Source organism: Oryza sativa, chromosome 12, assembly GCF_034140825.1.
Source record: "Oryza sativa Japonica Group chromosome 12, ASM3414082v1".
Classification (NCBI taxonomy): Eukaryota; Viridiplantae; Streptophyta; class Magnoliopsida; order Poales; family Poaceae; genus Oryza; species Oryza sativa.
The window spans coordinates 16724703-16742266 of record NC_089046.1 but is presented as its reverse complement, the minus strand read 5'-3'; the positions used below and the strand labels follow the sequence as shown (position 1 = coordinate 16742266).

The 17564-nt window shown below is 45.0% G+C and overlaps 1 protein-coding gene across 1 annotated transcript; it reads left to right on the top strand.

The window, feature by feature from the left end:
• Positions 1–16810: 16810 nt before the first annotated feature.
• Positions 16811–17276, top strand: LOC107278449 (phenylalanine ammonia-lyase). Its single transcript, XM_066306690.1, has one exon. The coding sequence runs from the start codon at positions 16837–16839 to the stop codon at positions 17221–17223; it is 387 nt and encodes a 128-aa protein (XP_066162787.1). The 5' UTR covers positions 16811–16836; the 3' UTR covers positions 17224–17276.
• The last annotated feature ends 288 nt before the right edge of the window (positions 17277–17564 follow it).

Here is a 17564-nt window from a genome sequence, read left to right as displayed (position 1 = left end):
TCGTTGCGAAGGTTTGCGAGTGCGCCGGAAGTGTTCAAGAAGATTAATTGAAGACCGATTATTGCAAGGCAAGTCACACAGATCCTAAACACAATCCTTTGAACATGTTGATCCTATATTTAAATTCTCTATTTATTTCAACTGTGCATTTATTTTCGAATGCCATTGGGTGGAATTAACCTATTCTTTGATATGGCCCTTTTGTTCTTGATTACTTTATTCCTTGTTACCTTGGGAGATTATAACTTGACTAGTTGAGCTTTATATATTGGTTCAGCTAGATATTAGATATGATTGCTTAGCCATGCTTAGAAACATTAGCACACAATTGGGATAACTAATGTTTCACTATCATTTATGGTTATATTTAATGGTAGCTCACGATGGTCAGTAGTGATTGGTTAATTACTTGCCAACTAAAACTTGATAATGGTGGGTTGTGAGCACATGGTTTTGAGAGTCGTGCTCATGACAATTAAGGACCGGTTCGCGAGCTACTATTGTGAAACATTAACCGTGCCAACCACAAGCCAGCGTGGGCAACGGCTTTACCTTTTGTATAGCATGGTTCATTGCAGAGCACCAGACTGAGAAGTGGCGGAGATAAGCTCACGGGGGTCGCTGGGGAGTCCATGCCTCTTGTTTTTGAGGGGGTGATTATGATCTAGGAATGGTGCACTGTGGTGAGTTGTGTTATGTAGAGGGTATTGTCACAGCCTCTATTCGGGTACTTTCCAGTATCGCGACGTATGGTAGACATGATGTTGAGGCTGTGTCTTGTGGGTACAGTGGTACACCTCTGATCAGAGTAAAACTATTCGAATAGCCGTGCCCGCGGTTATGGGCGAGTTGAGCAATGTTTTTCGTGATTAGTCCCACACCTCTCACAATAATTATGGATGTTATACCTGGTAATAATTTGCTTAGCTCCTGGTTTGGAGTTAGATCTGTTCAGCCGGGTATGGTTGTTCAGAATGGTTGGGCCTGTGCAGCATGGGTGTGCTGTTCAGTGTTGATTAAAATTCCTGATTAATTACTCCACTGTTTTACTTCTCTTAAATGTTTTGCTAAATGCTGCTTTTGCAAATGAGCCAATATTATGCCATCCTTTGGTATCCTTGTGCACTTGCATATTTGCTGTGTGGCTTGCTGAGTATGTCATATGCTCACCTTGCAATAATCAATCAATCTCAGTTGAATAAAAAGGATCTCGAAGGAGAAGACGTTTGGCTTATACCCCAGTTGAGCTGCCTGTGGGAGTGGAGCCGGAGCTTCGCTAGATTTTATTTTCCGCTGCAGTTTTCTTCTTGGTGAGGACTAAGTGCCTCTTAAGTAAGTATTTATCATTTTAGTTAATTTGATGAATCTGTATATTAAATTGTCAGTTTGTGTACCTCGGCTGATTCCTGGACGAGGATTTTATGCACAAATAAGTTCGGAAATTACTAGTGAATTTCCGGGCGTGACAGTACCTCTCCGGTTTGGCCAAAACAAATTATTAGAAATGAAAAAGTACGAATTACTCCACAGAACTATCACGGTCCATCGAATTATCCCCTGAACCATAAAACCAGACTTCCTTCACCCTCAATTATGTAAACAGGACAAAAAAGCCCGCCGACTCAATATGAGGTGGTTTTGGTCCTGCTTGACATACGTGTGGCAATCCAGTAAGCAATTCTTTTATAAAAATTGGTGGGGCCCACTGTCTGATCTGTCCCCTCCACCTCTCTCCACCACCGACGCAACTACAACCACTACTCGCCGTGGTCGCCGACGATGCCGCCCCTTCTCCCACCATCCCCCTCCTCCTTCTCCTCACCTACCACCCCGAGATAACCCCACCGGAGAAGCCGCGGCCTCAGACAATGACGATGATGACGAGGGACGCCCCAGCATCTCCTCGTGAGTCTCCTTCCCTGCCGAGCTGAGCTCCTCCTCGGCCTCCCCCGGCGGGGGAGGCAAAGGTCGCTCGGGCACCGGTGGGGAAGGCGGAGATCGCTCGGGCGCCAATGGCGGAGGCGAAGGAGCATTGCCATCCTTGGCTTTGGCGCGAGTGAGAAGAGGAGTGGGAGGGAGATTGAAGAAGGAGAGAAGCAGAGAAGAAGGAAGGAGAGGAGCGAGAGGACCTCCGCTGCCGGCCGTCCGGGCGAGCTCTACCCACCTCTGCCCGAGCTTCTCGCGGATGGCCAAAGGGGATTAGAGGACGGCGGCGGCTGGATTTGGGGGAAGCGGCTCGCTCCACCGCCGGCCAAACGAACTCCTCTCCCCCCTCTCATCCTTCTCTCCTCGCGGTCTGTAGAGGCCCTCTTATCGCCGTTAGTAGGGAGCTGCAGCAGCGCCCTCCTCGACGCACCCCTCCACCTGTTGCCCGAGCTCTCTTCGCCTCCGCCTCCACCGCAAGCCGGCCGAGCTCCTCCTCCACTATCGGTTGCCCAAGCGCGCGCGCGAGAGAGAGAGGGAGAGAGAGAGGGATGACAGGTGGGTCCATGGAGCTTTTTCATTTTCTTTGCTGATTGGATCGCCACGTTGGCGCCGTACATGTGCATGCTCAACTAAAAAATTGCTCAGAACAGTGCTGAGGGGGGTTAATTGTCTAGTTTGTATAGTTTGAGGTGAAAGATGTCTGGTTTTGTGGTTCAATGGGCTAATTTAATCGACCGTGATAGTTCGGGGTGGTAATTCGTACTTTTTCGTATTAGGAATTAGTGATTACGACTACATATTATATGGATAGGAAGTACGGCCATCTGACGATATAATGACTTTCATACCAGTTTATGGTACTTTTTGTTTCTTTTTTCAAAAAGATAAACGAGTTACATATATATTTCCGTCACCCCGTGCAGCCGAGTGATATATATGGCGGAACGAAGATAAGTTCTCTAGCTGAGCAACGTTTTGTAACGGATCTAGTTCATCCCTGATCAGTACCTCACTTACGGCAAGAGAGAACAAGGGAGGGTCATGCTAGGCGAGAAGATGGAAGATTTCCTAAAGGAGGTAGCTGCACAGCTCTCCATGTCGTGATGAAGATTAAGCTGCATAATGGGTACTTCGTTCTTGGTGATGTCTCTGTAGCACCTTCGGTTGAGCATGTCCAGCGATCGTTCATGATTCCTCCCAAGCCTACAGCGCCTTGGAAGAGAAAGTATGTCTAATGTCTTGATGGAAACTGTGCTAGCTCGTGCAGGATTACTGGTCGTTACACACTGTTGAAACAAAGCCCAGCAGTTGTAACAAGATGGCCTGGTGTAGGATCGGCGTAACGAATAAATACCAGAGAGAGCTTTTTCTGGTGATGGTATATGCCTTCTATAGATAAACATGATAGACGGTAGATTACAGTTCTGCCCTAAACCGAGCAGATGCCTCTAAACTGGTCTTCTACCTACATCAATGTTTTTTTTTTTAAGGGAAGCCATTTGGCGCGCTTTATTAATCTGGAAACATAATTACATCGTTCACTAGAACGTTCAGTGAGAAAATTGGGGCCTCATCAACTCAATTACAAGAATTCTTAGACTTAAAAGCATAATTAGCATTCATAGACTTCACTTGCCACTTGTTTCTACGAGGAGGCTTCGTCTAGCACCTTTCGTTCCTTTTCCTTTGACCTTGGCAAAAGTTGTCCTGGTTGCTGAGGCCGTGCTTAGTTTCCCCCTATTTTCAACTTTCCATTACATCGCATCACATCAAAAACTTTCCTACACACATAAATTCGTAACTTTTTCTCCAGACTACCAACTTTCTCCCAACTTCCCAACTTTTCTACCATCTAAACATAGCCTGAGAGGAACTCGATCGGTCCGGGAGAGAGTACAGTCCGCATGATCCAAAAGAACATAAATGCACACTCCGACGAAATTCATGATGCCTACGATGCCTAAATTTTTGTGCTTCATGTGGTTTATCAAAGAGAAAATAAATATAGATGGTAATGTGGTTTTCAACAAATGCCATGCTTTTATTTTCTCGAATATGCATGAGAGCAGCGTATCATTGCATTAGGGAAGAAGAGATGCGTCCAAGATGCAAATACAAATAACCCAAAAACACAAAACATAAAAAGAAAGCGTAAGAAGAATAAAGCACCTCAAGAGGACTCTCTCCCAACAACATAAAGTCTTGCTAACTGCGGTCCATAATCAATGAATGCCCCTTGGCCTAGGCTAAACTCAAAAGGCAAGCCTCCTCACTTGCGGGAACTAGACAAGCTGAAACGCCTGGGGCAGCCCCGTTGATAACACAGTCGTTTTGAATGTTTCCAAATAGTTCATGCACCAAGAATGATTAGACTATTTAATCGTTTGCTGATAACCCCTTGTAACAAGATGTTGGCCCGGCTAAAACAATCATCAAATGAGTTCTCCGTGGGTTGTGGCGCAACCGCGCAAGCACCGCAAGTCCAACGCGCTGCAAGATAATGAACCAAAATTTGCCTAGCAAACACACAAGAAACAATAAGATGTTGTATAGTCTGGTCCTCTTCGTGACATAAGGGGCATTGAGCAGGGTGCGGAAGACCTCGGCGGGGCCAATTGCCATTGTTCTCGCTTCCTAAAATGACACTTCAGCGTTGCACTTGGTCGTCATTTTGAAATATTTGTATCTTCAGATTATATACAGTTCTGTCCAAGAATTTCAAGCTTGATCAATATATTTCTCACCACTAAATCACGGATACCTGTTCATCACCATGTTTTGCAATGCCTTGTTTCCATTCTGAGATGACAATGACATAGGGGATGGAAAGAAAAAAAAAATGCTGTCCTCGTACATACATACTAACAAAACACTGAATTCTTGCAATATAACACAACTTCACAAAAGTCCATTGGTGCCGATTCTAAAGGGCTTATAGGTGCTGGTTCCGGTGCCAGCACCAATAACTTCCAATGACCCAAGTCATTGGTACCTGTTTAAGTGCTACTATAGGTGCCGGTTGCAACTATTTTAGTTTTTTGCAGGTGCTAAAAATCCCAAAAAGAATATTTGGTACCTATACAGTAATATTTCCCTTCCACAAGTCCCATGATTTTTACAACCCATATTCATAGATATGCTTCAAGCAACATTGGAACTAAAGACCTCTCTCAAACATTAGTTGTCTTGGAAACAAATGCATCTTTTCAGACCACTCTGATCCAAACTTATAATTCATATTTAACACTATAGACGAGCTCGAACGAAAATTTTGTTAACTACTCCCTCCATTGCTAAATATTTAACGCCGTTGACTTTTTTAAACATGTTTAACCGTTCGTCTTATTCAAAAAAATTAAGTAATTATTAATTATTTTCCAATCATATTTCACAAAAGTTTTTGAATAAGACAAATGGTCAAACATGTTTAAAAAAGTCAACGGCGTCAAATATTAAGGGACGGAGGGAGTACAAGATTGTAGACCTCATCTAGATCTTCTACTTTCATATATTTTTCTCCATCTGAGATTGTTTCTTGAATACTCTCTTACGAAAATTGATCCGAGACATTATAACACATTTTCGGACATCCAAATGACGTTAAATCAAAAGGTCATCAATTACAAAATTAAATTATAGATCTCGTTGAGCTCTACAAATTTAATATAAAGTTTATCTTCATTCAACTTTATATGAAAAAGTTAGATAAAAAAACACACATATATGAACTACGTCATCATAGGTGCCAATTTTAACTGTAAACTGGCATCTATGTGCTCATAATTGCTGGTTTTTATCAAGAGGCACATATGTGATACCCATATATGCTGTTTCAACATAAAAACTGGTATCTATACTATCGCGCTTATAGGTACCTAGCTATGTCCATAGGTACCGGTTTATTATAGCACCTATGTGTTGTCCATAGGTCTCTATGATTTTAGGGACTATTGGTGCCGGTTTCTGTTATAAACGTGTATTGATGACTGATGATAGCTACCGGTTCTTAATTTTAAGCTAAAAAAGGTGAGAAAAGTTTCATAGGTATCGGTATTAGCAAACCAGTAGCTCCATGATCGGTCTTCATGTGTTGTTTTGTAGTAGTGTAACGGGGTGTATTGCAACGATCATGGTGGTCAGCTTATGTGCAGCCAGTGCATGTACTTGTCATCAATTCATCATACTTTACTCCCCGCCAGGTGATCACCTGCGTACTTTGAAGCTTTAATATGGCACTTGGCGGGCGGAGCTAGAGCGAAACAGAGGGTGGTGCCACTTGCTTAATTTACTCTATTTTAGATCGAGTTTAAGCTGATACGGGTGCCTAAGTTTGTATCGAGGGGGTGCATACATGGTGAAATAGATGAGGTATAGCTAAAAAAATTTTCTTGACCGGATTCCTGGGCACCCCCCTAACATATACTACCTCCGCCCAGTTGGCGTGATTGGTCAACCGGCCGGAAAATGTGTCTTGTGGTTTTTCTTTGCCACAAGCTTCACCACGGTTGATATAAGCATCGTTCCAACTTTCAAAATTGTGATGTCTTGTGCTAAAATGTTCACAATCCAAAATTCTATTTTTTTCCGTGACCGCGTAAAAGGATTGCATTGCCAATATATTAGAAGAAAAGAGTTATAGCTACACAACACTTATGCCAGGGGAAGTGAGGAAAAGCAAAATAAAAAGTTGAACCTTAAAAAAACTACGACGGCTAGACACAAACTCCAAGCAGCGGGAAGGGGTCGAAAACCCTATAGTTTCATACCTCCCACAGCTGCCAAGAGACCAGAAGCACCAGGGAGTCGAAGCAGAGATGCTCAGGTAAATAAACCCTAGAGGACCAAAATTCCAAATACCTTCCATGCCTAGCAATAGCATATATCTCCGCCCCCGATATTCATATATGCAAATTCGATTCAGGCCATGATATGACTTCCCCAAAACTCACAACGAAATTACTCTCAGCAGAGATGATAATTTTGTCTGAGGAGCACCAATGTTGTTCTTGTACTGGAGTAAAACATAAACTATATATATGAGATGGGAAACTGGGCTTGAGCTTTTGAGCTCCGCTTTTGGAAAGAGAATCAACGAGATGTATATATATGCGCACACGGCACACTATGATTTTCTTTTACTGAATATAGAAATGGTACTGCATATTGAACCCGCGGTTATTCCAGTTGTGCTGTTATTCACACGCGAAAAAACTTTATCATTCTTAATCCCTTTGTCAAATAAGATCACCCCAGGTTTAAAAAACAGAGAGAGCACCAGATTTGCATCTTGAATTTTAAAAAAACTTGGGCATAGTATTTTATTTTACTACATGCCGGTCGATACTATCATATTGTCTTATGCTAGGTGCAGCCAATACTACTTCGGCAACCAAATCAAATTGCATATATAAAGACTTCAAGCATGATGCATGGTGTTACTAAATACTATTAACTAAATTCCCGCATACAATTTTTTTTAACAAGAAAAACAATTTTTTGCTCATTTGCTATATCGCGCCAAGATATTTCTTTGCAGCTTCATTTCATCCATCTAGCCGCCCAGTGAAGTGCCTCAAGCTCACTGAGCTAGATTTTTTTTTTAATAATAGAAATGGATTACATCTCCGGCATCTACCCGTAGGTACACAGCCAAAAAGTTTAGAAATAAACATAGAAGAGCTTTAAAAAAATGCGAGATGAGATAAACCCCCAACTTCTGTGAATAATATGATCTACTAAAAAAATGTTTCTAAAATCACGTTGATTATATCACTGAGCTAGATAGCATGGTCACTTTTGACTACCTTGTCGATCATTAATCCTACTTTGGAAATTATCAACTAGATCTCTGGAAATGTGGCCACCTAGAATTCATGATGCCTTCCATGTCTAACATATACGTCATCACTATACAACAAACGAGATTCCTATTGGGACATTTGTGTATTATTCCTGAGAACATGGTATGAACTCCCAGGAACTCGAAAATAGTAACAACTGCTTGGGGAACACCCTCCTATCCAGTCTCCGACGGACGATTTACTTATCCCGGTCGCACAACCAATATATCAGCCTCTCCTCTAACAATACATCGATTTCGTGGGGTGATAATCCTGACACGATTCTCTATTTCTTTCACATGGTTGTCTTGGTATCACTTTATATGAGAACCCTCCCATGGAGTTCTCGAGTGGAATTAATTCAGGGACCTATGTACAACACCTGTTTTTCACATGGCACGTAAAAATCGGTTTAGTAGTTGCTTTAGATGTATTGATTCACGGGAAAATATATAATGCAAATCACGTGTACAGTGGAAACATGAAAACTAATGTTGGATTTAAAAATGCACGACCGAACGTAAAAAATTTAGTGGGGCTAAAAAACCGTGTTTTTGTTGGCGGCTAAGATGGGTTTTCGCTGGCGGCTGGCTATCCCGCCAACGACCAAAAGCCATTGAAAATAATTCATTTGTGCTGACGGGTAGTCGGCCGATAGCGAAAATCGATTTCACGCGGGTGGAGCCGCCCAGCCGTTTAGTTCTACATTCAGTCGGTTTCACGCGTGGAAAATGGGAAGATTGTTCGTCGCATCGATCTCGAGCCTGATTCTTGGTGGCACCTCCCATCCGCCGCCTCAGGCCCTCAGCCCTCCTCTAAGCCGTGATTTGGCCACCGTCTAGCCAGGGGGCGAAGCCAGAAAAATAGTCACCGGGGTCACCACTAATTGACTATAGCTTATAATAATCTTTAATTGACTATAGCTTATAATAATCTTAAGATAATCCGAAAACAAAACTATCGACCATATAGGTGGTGTTCTTTTCTCCTGAAGATAAAAATAAAGATTAAGATTTTTACGCAAAACAAGGTGGTATTAACATATGATTGATTGAGTTTTAATTATTACAAACTTGAAAAATAGATTAATATGATATTTTAGAGCAACTTTCATATAGAAAGTTTTTTTTGTATGAAACGCACTGTTTACACAGTTTGAAAAGCGTACCACGAAAATCTTAATCTTCATCCAACTCTTGCTAGAGAAAAGAACGGGACCATAATATAATAAAATAATGTCTTTTGGAGTAAAGCAGGAATACATAGCAGCGCAACAAGGCAATTTGTGGACTTGTGTGAGTTGCTTTCCTTCTGGGCTCAAATCTCATATGTATATCGGGCTGTCGTATTATATGCGATAGCTAATTTTCTAATTACTACTTACTAGTATTGTTTAGTTGCTAATTGAGCTTGAACAGAAAAATGGCATTGGACCACCGGGGTCTAGTAGTTTCCTTAACTGGAGTCATAGCCGGTAAATTAGTGCTGGTACAAGATATTCGCAAAAAATCGTCGTGGTCTACTGACCCCAATGAGTAACTCTAGCTTCGCACCTGCGTCTAGCTCGATGCGTGTGGGGGCACCGCCACCGCCACCTGGTCCCATCGCTGCTGCCATCCGCCTCCACGCAGAGGTGGCTGCGTCCACCCGAGGAAGCCACCAGCACTGTGTGCCTCCACACCGCATAGCAGCCGCGCCACACCGTGCACTGCCGCTGCCATTTGTCTCCTCGCGTAGGAGGCCACCGCCGCCATGCGCCGTGCAGGATGGTAGCCCTTGACAGCGGCTTCCACCATGGAAACACTTATCAGGTTTGCTTGTACCGTCGACTGTTTCACGAATAAGATTGTTGTTTGTGGCGATAATGTGGGTTTGCCGAATACTGATTATGTGCTTTATAACATTTTTACACACACCGTTGTTGCACTGGTAATTCACATTTTCACACACACCGTTCCAGCACGGGCCCTGGGAGGGGTAGCGAGTTTTGATTGGCCCACTTGTGGACTCCCACAGCATCATGGAGGAGATATGTGGCTCCGAGTGGTCAGATGACTATGCTTGTTGCAGCATGGGGAGCACCAAATATCCTGGATTGTTCAGATGACTTTTCTCTACCTCGTGAGATCTTTATGGCTACGATTGAAGACGGAGAAGCCTCATATGAAGGGAGGTGCAGGAAGAACACCTACGTGAAAAGAAGCCGAAGAACACTTAAATCACGATTACCAACGTGATCTAGCTAGTCAAGGGCGCTCGGTTCACAACAACATCATCCAGACGCGCCATGATAACCACAACGTCTTCGTCACGCCAGAACAAAATGCTGTTGCTGCAGTCACCCCTTTTGGTACCGTGTTGGATACTGTACCTGACCACTATATGACGCCAACCCTCAACACAAGGTTAAAGCAATGATGACAGCAGTGACAGTACAGAAGTACGCCGGTGACTGGATGGCTGTTAGATCTCGTCACACAAACCAGCTTCCGTCCAAATCCATTGTCTAGACTCCCCTCACTCTCGACTTATCAGCTCGTCGCATGGTGCAATCGTGGTCAGGAAGCTGTCGAGCAGAGAGAAAGCGCTAGCCGCGGGCACAAGGAGCCAGATCGTTAGATCGAAGACGAACCAACGGGTTTGTGGGGTGTGCTGTTGCCACATTTCCTTCTTAAAGTGGCCACCTACGCAGCTTCCATTCTGGGATGTTCGCTTGGAGTCTATTCAGCCTGAGGGCTAAGGCCTGGGCATGGGGTTTTGCGTGGTGATGGGCTCCCATCTGCTGCAGGCTTGAGACGATCACACAACCGACCTAGGCCTAGAGCCGGACCTGTACTCGACGAGAAACAGGTACACACAAAGAATTGTGTCCATATACACCGATTTAATTTTCGTAGCAAGCAAAAAAAATGGAACCTGCATTGTCAAGAATGCACATTCAGTCATCATCTCTATGGGTAACAATTCTTTTATAAGGCATGAATATTATTGAATGCTTATTAAAGCTATGGAAAACAAGTGTGTTGCAACCATACCAGTGGAAGAAAAAGAGTTCATTCGAAAGAAATGAAGCAAGAACATTCTCTTAGGCATATTGAAACGCATATTGGCTTGAATTGAAAAGGAACAAAAAATGGGGCTTGTGTGGTCTTCCATCTGAGTTCTCCCCTAAATATGGGCCTGGTAACAATGAACTCTCATCTCCTTCTCTGGCTGCCTCGCAGCGTTTGTACTGTGGTCGAGCGGCTTGTTAATCCAAACAATGCTGCCCATCGGGGTCATTTCGCTGAGAAGATTGTTGCCTTGCTGCGGAGAACCAGTGTTTGTGGCATATTTTGGCCAGTAGGTAATTTATTTGGGCAGGTCAGATTATCGTAAAAATTAGTCGTTTGATTCTACGAAAGTGAATTGATCTCGAAATTAGCTTCACTAGCTTGTTTTGATCAATGGATTTTGATCTTGTGTTGGACACGAAAAAATGTCCTCCCAGAAGGTCTGGAGATAAATGGTGATCCGGCCGCATGGCAACGGCCCCATTTACGGTCAGCCTGACCAACACACCACCAGCATGTAAAAGCTGCACTGATTGGACATCTCTGCAGTAAAAAAGCCAAAAAGAGTATCAGTTGAACTTCATCACGATTGATGTCATCGCACAATATAAATTGTCACGAATTCAAACCAGTCATAGTTACTGACATGAACATGTAATCTCCGTTAATAACTCCCAATGCCTTCCATTCTCAAAAGTATTTTCATGTCGTAAAGTAGGAGGTCGCATCCTCTACCGCACAACTTGGACCCAATTTCTTCCATATTCATGCATATTGCAATAATATGTTATGCTCTGTGACCTTCGCATACATATTCAGACTTAGGCTAAGATATATATAAGGTAGTAGCAGAGACTACGTCAAGAAGCAAGGTGAGTAAAGTGGAGGATTTGATTCTGAGCTAGTAGTGTGGTTGCAAGCACGTATATGCCTAAATATACGTCCTCGTGTCTTTAAGAGCAAGCCTCTTACGAGGCTTCTTGCGAGGCAACCAACTCCTTCTGCAGTACAATTGAGTTTGTGTTAAATCAAAAGTACGATGGAAACTATGCCAACATATTGAGATGAGACACTTACTATATTTTCGTACACTTGTTGATCTTGGGGATTTGGCGACGAAATTGTCCCATCGTCGTTCTTGTGACCCTTTGCCCTTGCCCAGTTCCTTGCTCATGGGTGTGGGATATCGCCAAACACCGGCGGCGTGTTTGATTCCCCTACCGTTTCATCCTCCTCCTACCATTGTTGTTCCTTCCTGGCGTATCCTGCAGTGCCAAGCCGGTGGGAGTGCAAGTTCCTAGCCTAGAGTTCCTGATAAGCCTCGCTTTTGGCCCGGGATTTAGGTGTCGACTTCTTCTCGTAGAACTGCTCCCACACTCTTGGCGTGATGAATGGGAAGAGCCCATATGGCTTCGGAGTAGCCGGGTTGAGGACGTACTCGGCGACCAGCCTGGACTTAATGATTTTCCAATAATTGCCTATATTCTTGAAAGCCGCCCGCTTGAGCCTGCCCTCGTCGGCTGCAGGATAGCCGAAGCTCTCCTTGAACTTTAGCCAAGTAGTGTTCTTCTCGGCTTCCAGCACTAGTTTGATGTCATCCACAAGAATTGAGAAGTTCTCGCACCCTATGACTCTGCAGATCAACCTGTACCTCTCCAAACCTTGGGGGCATGAGTAAGCACTCCTAGGTGGTTGTTGATGTGAAAACACGATGGCCTGGGAGATCTGCTTAACTTCAATGCAGGTCCACTGCTAGCCACGAGTGTGTCAAGGGCGTCCCAACTGATTTGATCCTACAATCAGCAAGAAAGAATATAAGCAGAATTAGTCGTTCGATAGTTGATTAGCCGATAGTGTATAGTTGATAGTCTCAGCCGATGGAGTTAGACCAAATATGCTATGTGCTGGATATATCAAGGAATAATAAACCCTAAACACGCCCAATCGGTTGTAATACTGTCTATGGTGTTTAATAGATTGGTTTAAGACGATATTATGAAAGTAGCCGATGAGACGAGCAAGAAAGATGACGTACTAGCTAATACTCTAGTACAAACCTATATAGACATTGATCCATATAAACATATCAAATAGAAATCAGGCATGAAGGTACAAGAGTCTAGCTGATATTGACTAAAGCTTGATATGCTTATATAAAATGATCTATCTATATAAGTGGCGAATATACATGAAACATGGAGTGAAACATGTATATTAGGTAAGATTGGCTAAAACCCCGATACTATCCTTATTATGCCTAATTGCAGGCTAGTTTGCATGGTTCTAAGCACGACTAGGGATGATGCATCTCAAAGTTTGAAAAGAAACATGCAGTCTAGATAATCAAGCAATTAGACACTTTTCGGGATGGTAGATGCCTTAGCTAATCTAATATAACAAGACAATTTAGCCGAAACCAACATAAACCCTAAAGCGAGCAGCAGCAGATAGAGCTAAATTGGGAAGCTAAGGATAGATTAACTAAGACATACGATAGGAATGACTCGCGATATCGAGCCTAACACGTCTAAAGCGACATGTTAGCCCCGATAGCGCGGGCCGTTGAGATGGGTTACCTCTTGCGAAGAACTCGCCGGAAAATGAGAAAAGTAAAAGGGTGGCGATGCGCCGAAGTTGTGTTAGATTGGATCCCTTATTTCAATGCTATGGGGTTCATATTTATATCCCCAAGTACAAACTCAGTCCATTATGGACATGGCTCAAACCTTTCTATAATTAAGATACAGACATATACGATGGCCCCTTACCAAATCTCTAACAAACCGACTCAATTCCTAATTAATAGATATAATTGCTTTAATCGAGCTCTATCTCTTATTGGCAATGACGATTTTCCCACTCTAGGCCTATGCCGAGACCAAGTCATGCTGTATCGGCCATTGGCTTCATCAACCTCGATCAACTTCATACTCTATTTTCAGCCGGCACAGTATCCAACCGATGCGCAGTCTGACTCCAAGTTCATTTAGATTCAACACCAAATCCGCTTTGATCTTCGTCCTTCTTCTCTGAATCTGATGCCAAATTCCGTTGTTAATAGTGGTTCACCTCTATTATGGTTTACCGTTTCTTAGGGATTTTGTTCCCTGTCCTAGGAGTCCGTGCCCTTGTGGACCCACTAGTGTCATCGATATTGGTTCACCTTACTGAGACATCGCCTAAATAACTTACAAAATTACAAAATTAATTAATTTACTAAGTGACGCCACAAATTTCCTATCAAAATACATATCGACATAACTACATACATATTTCCTATTAAAGTTCCTTAATTATCAAAGTTGAAAGAATAAGAAGTGCTCCGGTTGCCAAGGTGTCTTTGTCGGTTTAGTCCGTGCACTAACCCGATCAAACCAACTTGCCAACCAAAGCACCTTGTATTCTGTGATGATTTGAGAACCTATGTACTAAGTCCTAAAATCACTAAGTGTTTGTCATGGTTACCGGTAAGACATATCTCTTATCCTATGACTTATGGAATATACGGATACAGTATGCCTTTGTGTGTGTTTATTTATATATATATATATATATATATATATATATATATATATATATATATAGGGTAGTAGCAGAGACTACGTCAAGAAACAAGATGAGCAAAGTGGTGAATTCGATGCTGAACTACTAGTATGGTTGCAAGCGTATATACCTTTTAACCATAACACGTATTTGGAGGGTCGAGCGATTTCCACAATAGTCCCGGTTCTAATAAAACCCGGGACTAAAGATTGTTTTTAGTCCCGGTTAAAAATTGATCTTCAGTCCGGGACTAAAGATCATCTTTAGTCCTGGTTCATCCCCTGTCAGAAACCTACCAGGGGGCCAAGGAACTTTAGTCCCGGTTGATACGACCAACCGGGACTAAAGATTACCACTTTAGTTCCGGTTGGCAGTACTAACCGAGAGTAAAGATCATTTAGATCTTTAGTCCGGTTGATACTACCAACCGGGAGTAAAGATTTATCTTTAGTCCCGGTTGGAGTTACCAACCGAGAGTGAATATTTCTCTCCCATCTCTGATCGGTTAAGTCCTAGATAAAATCAGTTAAGTCCCCTCGATCTCTCCTCCCCTCAGATCTGATCTCTTCCTCCTCCCCTCCCCTCTCCTCCTCCCCTTCTTCCCTTCCTCCTTCTCTCCTCTACTCCCCCTCCTCCCTCTGCACGGCTGAGCGGCGGGCCGAGCCGCGACCAGCGCGGGCGAGCGCCGGGGCCGGCGGCGGCCGGCGCGAGCGAGCGGCGAGTGGCGGGCTGAGCCGCGGCCGGCGCGGGCGAGCGCCGGGCCAGGCGGTGGCCGGCGTGGGCAAGCGGCGAGCGGCGGGCCGGGCGGCGGCCGGCGCGGGTGAGCGCGGGCAGGCGGTCGGCGGCGGCGACGGCGCGTAGGCGGCCCATGGCCGGCGGTGGCGGGTGCGCGGCGGGCCAGGCGGCGGCCGGCGCGGGCGAGCGCGGGCAGGCGGCCAGCGTCGGCGGGCATCCGGCGAGGCCGCGCACGCAGGCAGCGGCTGGCGTCCTCCGTTTTTTTTTTTGTGATTTGTGATTTGTGATTCAGTGGATGTATAATTTCTAGAATTTGTGATTCATGGATCTGTGATGTTTTTATTTTGTGTGTAATTTATTTAAGGATTTGTGATGTATTTGATTTGTGTGTAACTTAGATTTGTGAGGTGAATGATTTGGGATGATTTGTGAGGTGAATGATTTGGATGCTACTTGATTTGGGGTTTAATTTGGGGATATGCATCTCACCTGATTTGCGAGAAAATACAGGGATTAATTGTCAATAGTAAATTAACAATGAAAAAAAAAGATCAACCGGGACGTGGCTCAGCCATCTTTAGTCCCGGTTAGTAACACCAACCGGGATTAAAGATGAATCTTTTCTCCCGGGTATCTGAACCGGGACTAAAGATTGCGATCTTTAGTCCCGGATTTCTTCTCCCGGTTCGCTACCCGGGAGTAAAGGGGGTTGCGAACAAGGAGAGATGTGGGGTTCTCCAGTAGTGTAATTAATCTTTTTCAGCGAACTAATTAATTAGTTACCTTAAACAAGGTGGTCAAAGTGTTATTCCAAGGTTTCAACACTCTTGAGCTGTCCAGCGTGTGCAAATACTGTAGCTTAGGTGCGTTTGGCGAAATCAACCCCAGCTTTTTTCTTATTCTGCATCCGCATCTTTAGCCAGAAATGATGCAGTAAGGCGATGCTGAACTGAACTACAGCGAGCGGCACCGCATCCTTGCATCGTCAGCCTACCCATTTGTAGCACACCTAATTAATTAGCGGGGAAGAAGGGCACTTCATGTTGTGGAAATGCGCTTTGTAAATCACGCATTCTTAGAGCGATCGCAATGTACATGTCCATCTTGTTACTGAGAAATTAAACTTCAGCCATGAGCTGATGGCCAATGAGCTCCCACAGCTCTGCATGAGAAAAATCATCAGACAGTGAGATATTGATCAATTACACCGGCCTCTATAGGTGATGTTAAAACTAAGGAGAAAGAACACCGAAGATCCCTCAACTTGTCATCGGAATATAAAAACGTCCTCAAACCGCAAAACCAGATATGCGAGGTCCCTTAACTATACAAACCGGTCATAATAGATCCCTCGGCGGTTTTGATCCCGGTTTTGTCCTACATGGGTGCTGAGTCAGCGTGGAACCCACGTGGGCCCCACATGTCAGCCTCCTCTCTCTTTCCCCTCTTCTCTCTCTCACTCGCCCTCCTCCTCGTGCTCAGCTCCTACTGCCGCCGCTCCGGCCACTCGGCGCTCCGCCTCTTCGTTTGGGCGGCCTCCACGCTCTTCCTCCCGCTCGTCTCCTACGCCGTCTACGTCGCTGCCAAGTGGGACGCCGCGCGCCGAACGCCACCGCACGGCGTCGACGAGTGTTCCGCTCCTCCTCGCCGAGGAGGCCGTCGAGCACGAACGCCACCGCACGGCGAGAGCCCGTTCGCGTACGCGGCCGGACAACCCCTGCAGCGCCAACTACCCGCTGATGCAGAAGATGCGCTCCATCCTCATCGAGCACGGGCTGGCCAACGGCGAGGCGGAGCGCAACGTCGACACCTCGGTGTTCGCCAAGGTCGCGACGTTCGAGGAGGAGCTCCGCGTGGCGCTGCCCAGGGAGGAGAGGAGGCTGCCCCGTGCGGCCGTGGAGAACGGCACCGCCGCAAAGGCGAACAGGATCACCGAGTGCAGGTCGTACCCGCTCTACCGGTCCGTCCGCAAGGAGCTCGGGACAGAGTACTTGACCGGGGAGAAGACGCGGTCGCCCGGCGAGGAGGTGAACAAGGTGTCCGTCGCCATGAACCTGGGCAAGCACATCGACGCACTGCTCGAGTGCCTCAAGGAGTGGAACGGCGAGCCTCTGCCCATCTGCTGATTGCTGAACAGAGGACCGACGAGAAGATAGGAACATATTAGCGTGTTTCAGAAATTCAGTTCACAGATGTTCTTAGCTGATGCTGTAATAAGTATGCCTTTTTTTTTTTTTTAAGTTCTTGTTTGCAACGTCGTTCTTTGGAAGTTGCGATGCCATAGCCAAATTTAGCAATTTGGATAGAGGCAGGCAGCTACTGAAACTGCCGCTCCTCCTCGAACGTCGTGACCTTGGCGAACACCGAGGAGTCGACGTTGCGCTCCGCCTCGCCGTTGGCCAGCGCGTGCTCGATGAGGACGGCGCGCATCTTCTGCATCAGCGGGTAGCTGGCGCTGCAGGGGTCA

Bases quoted from the DNA above. Each gene is read 5' to 3' on its own strand.
- LOC107278449 (XM_066306690.1), top strand. From the start codon at position 16,837: ATGCAGAAGATGCGCTCCATCCTCATCGAGCACGGGCTGGCCAACGGC.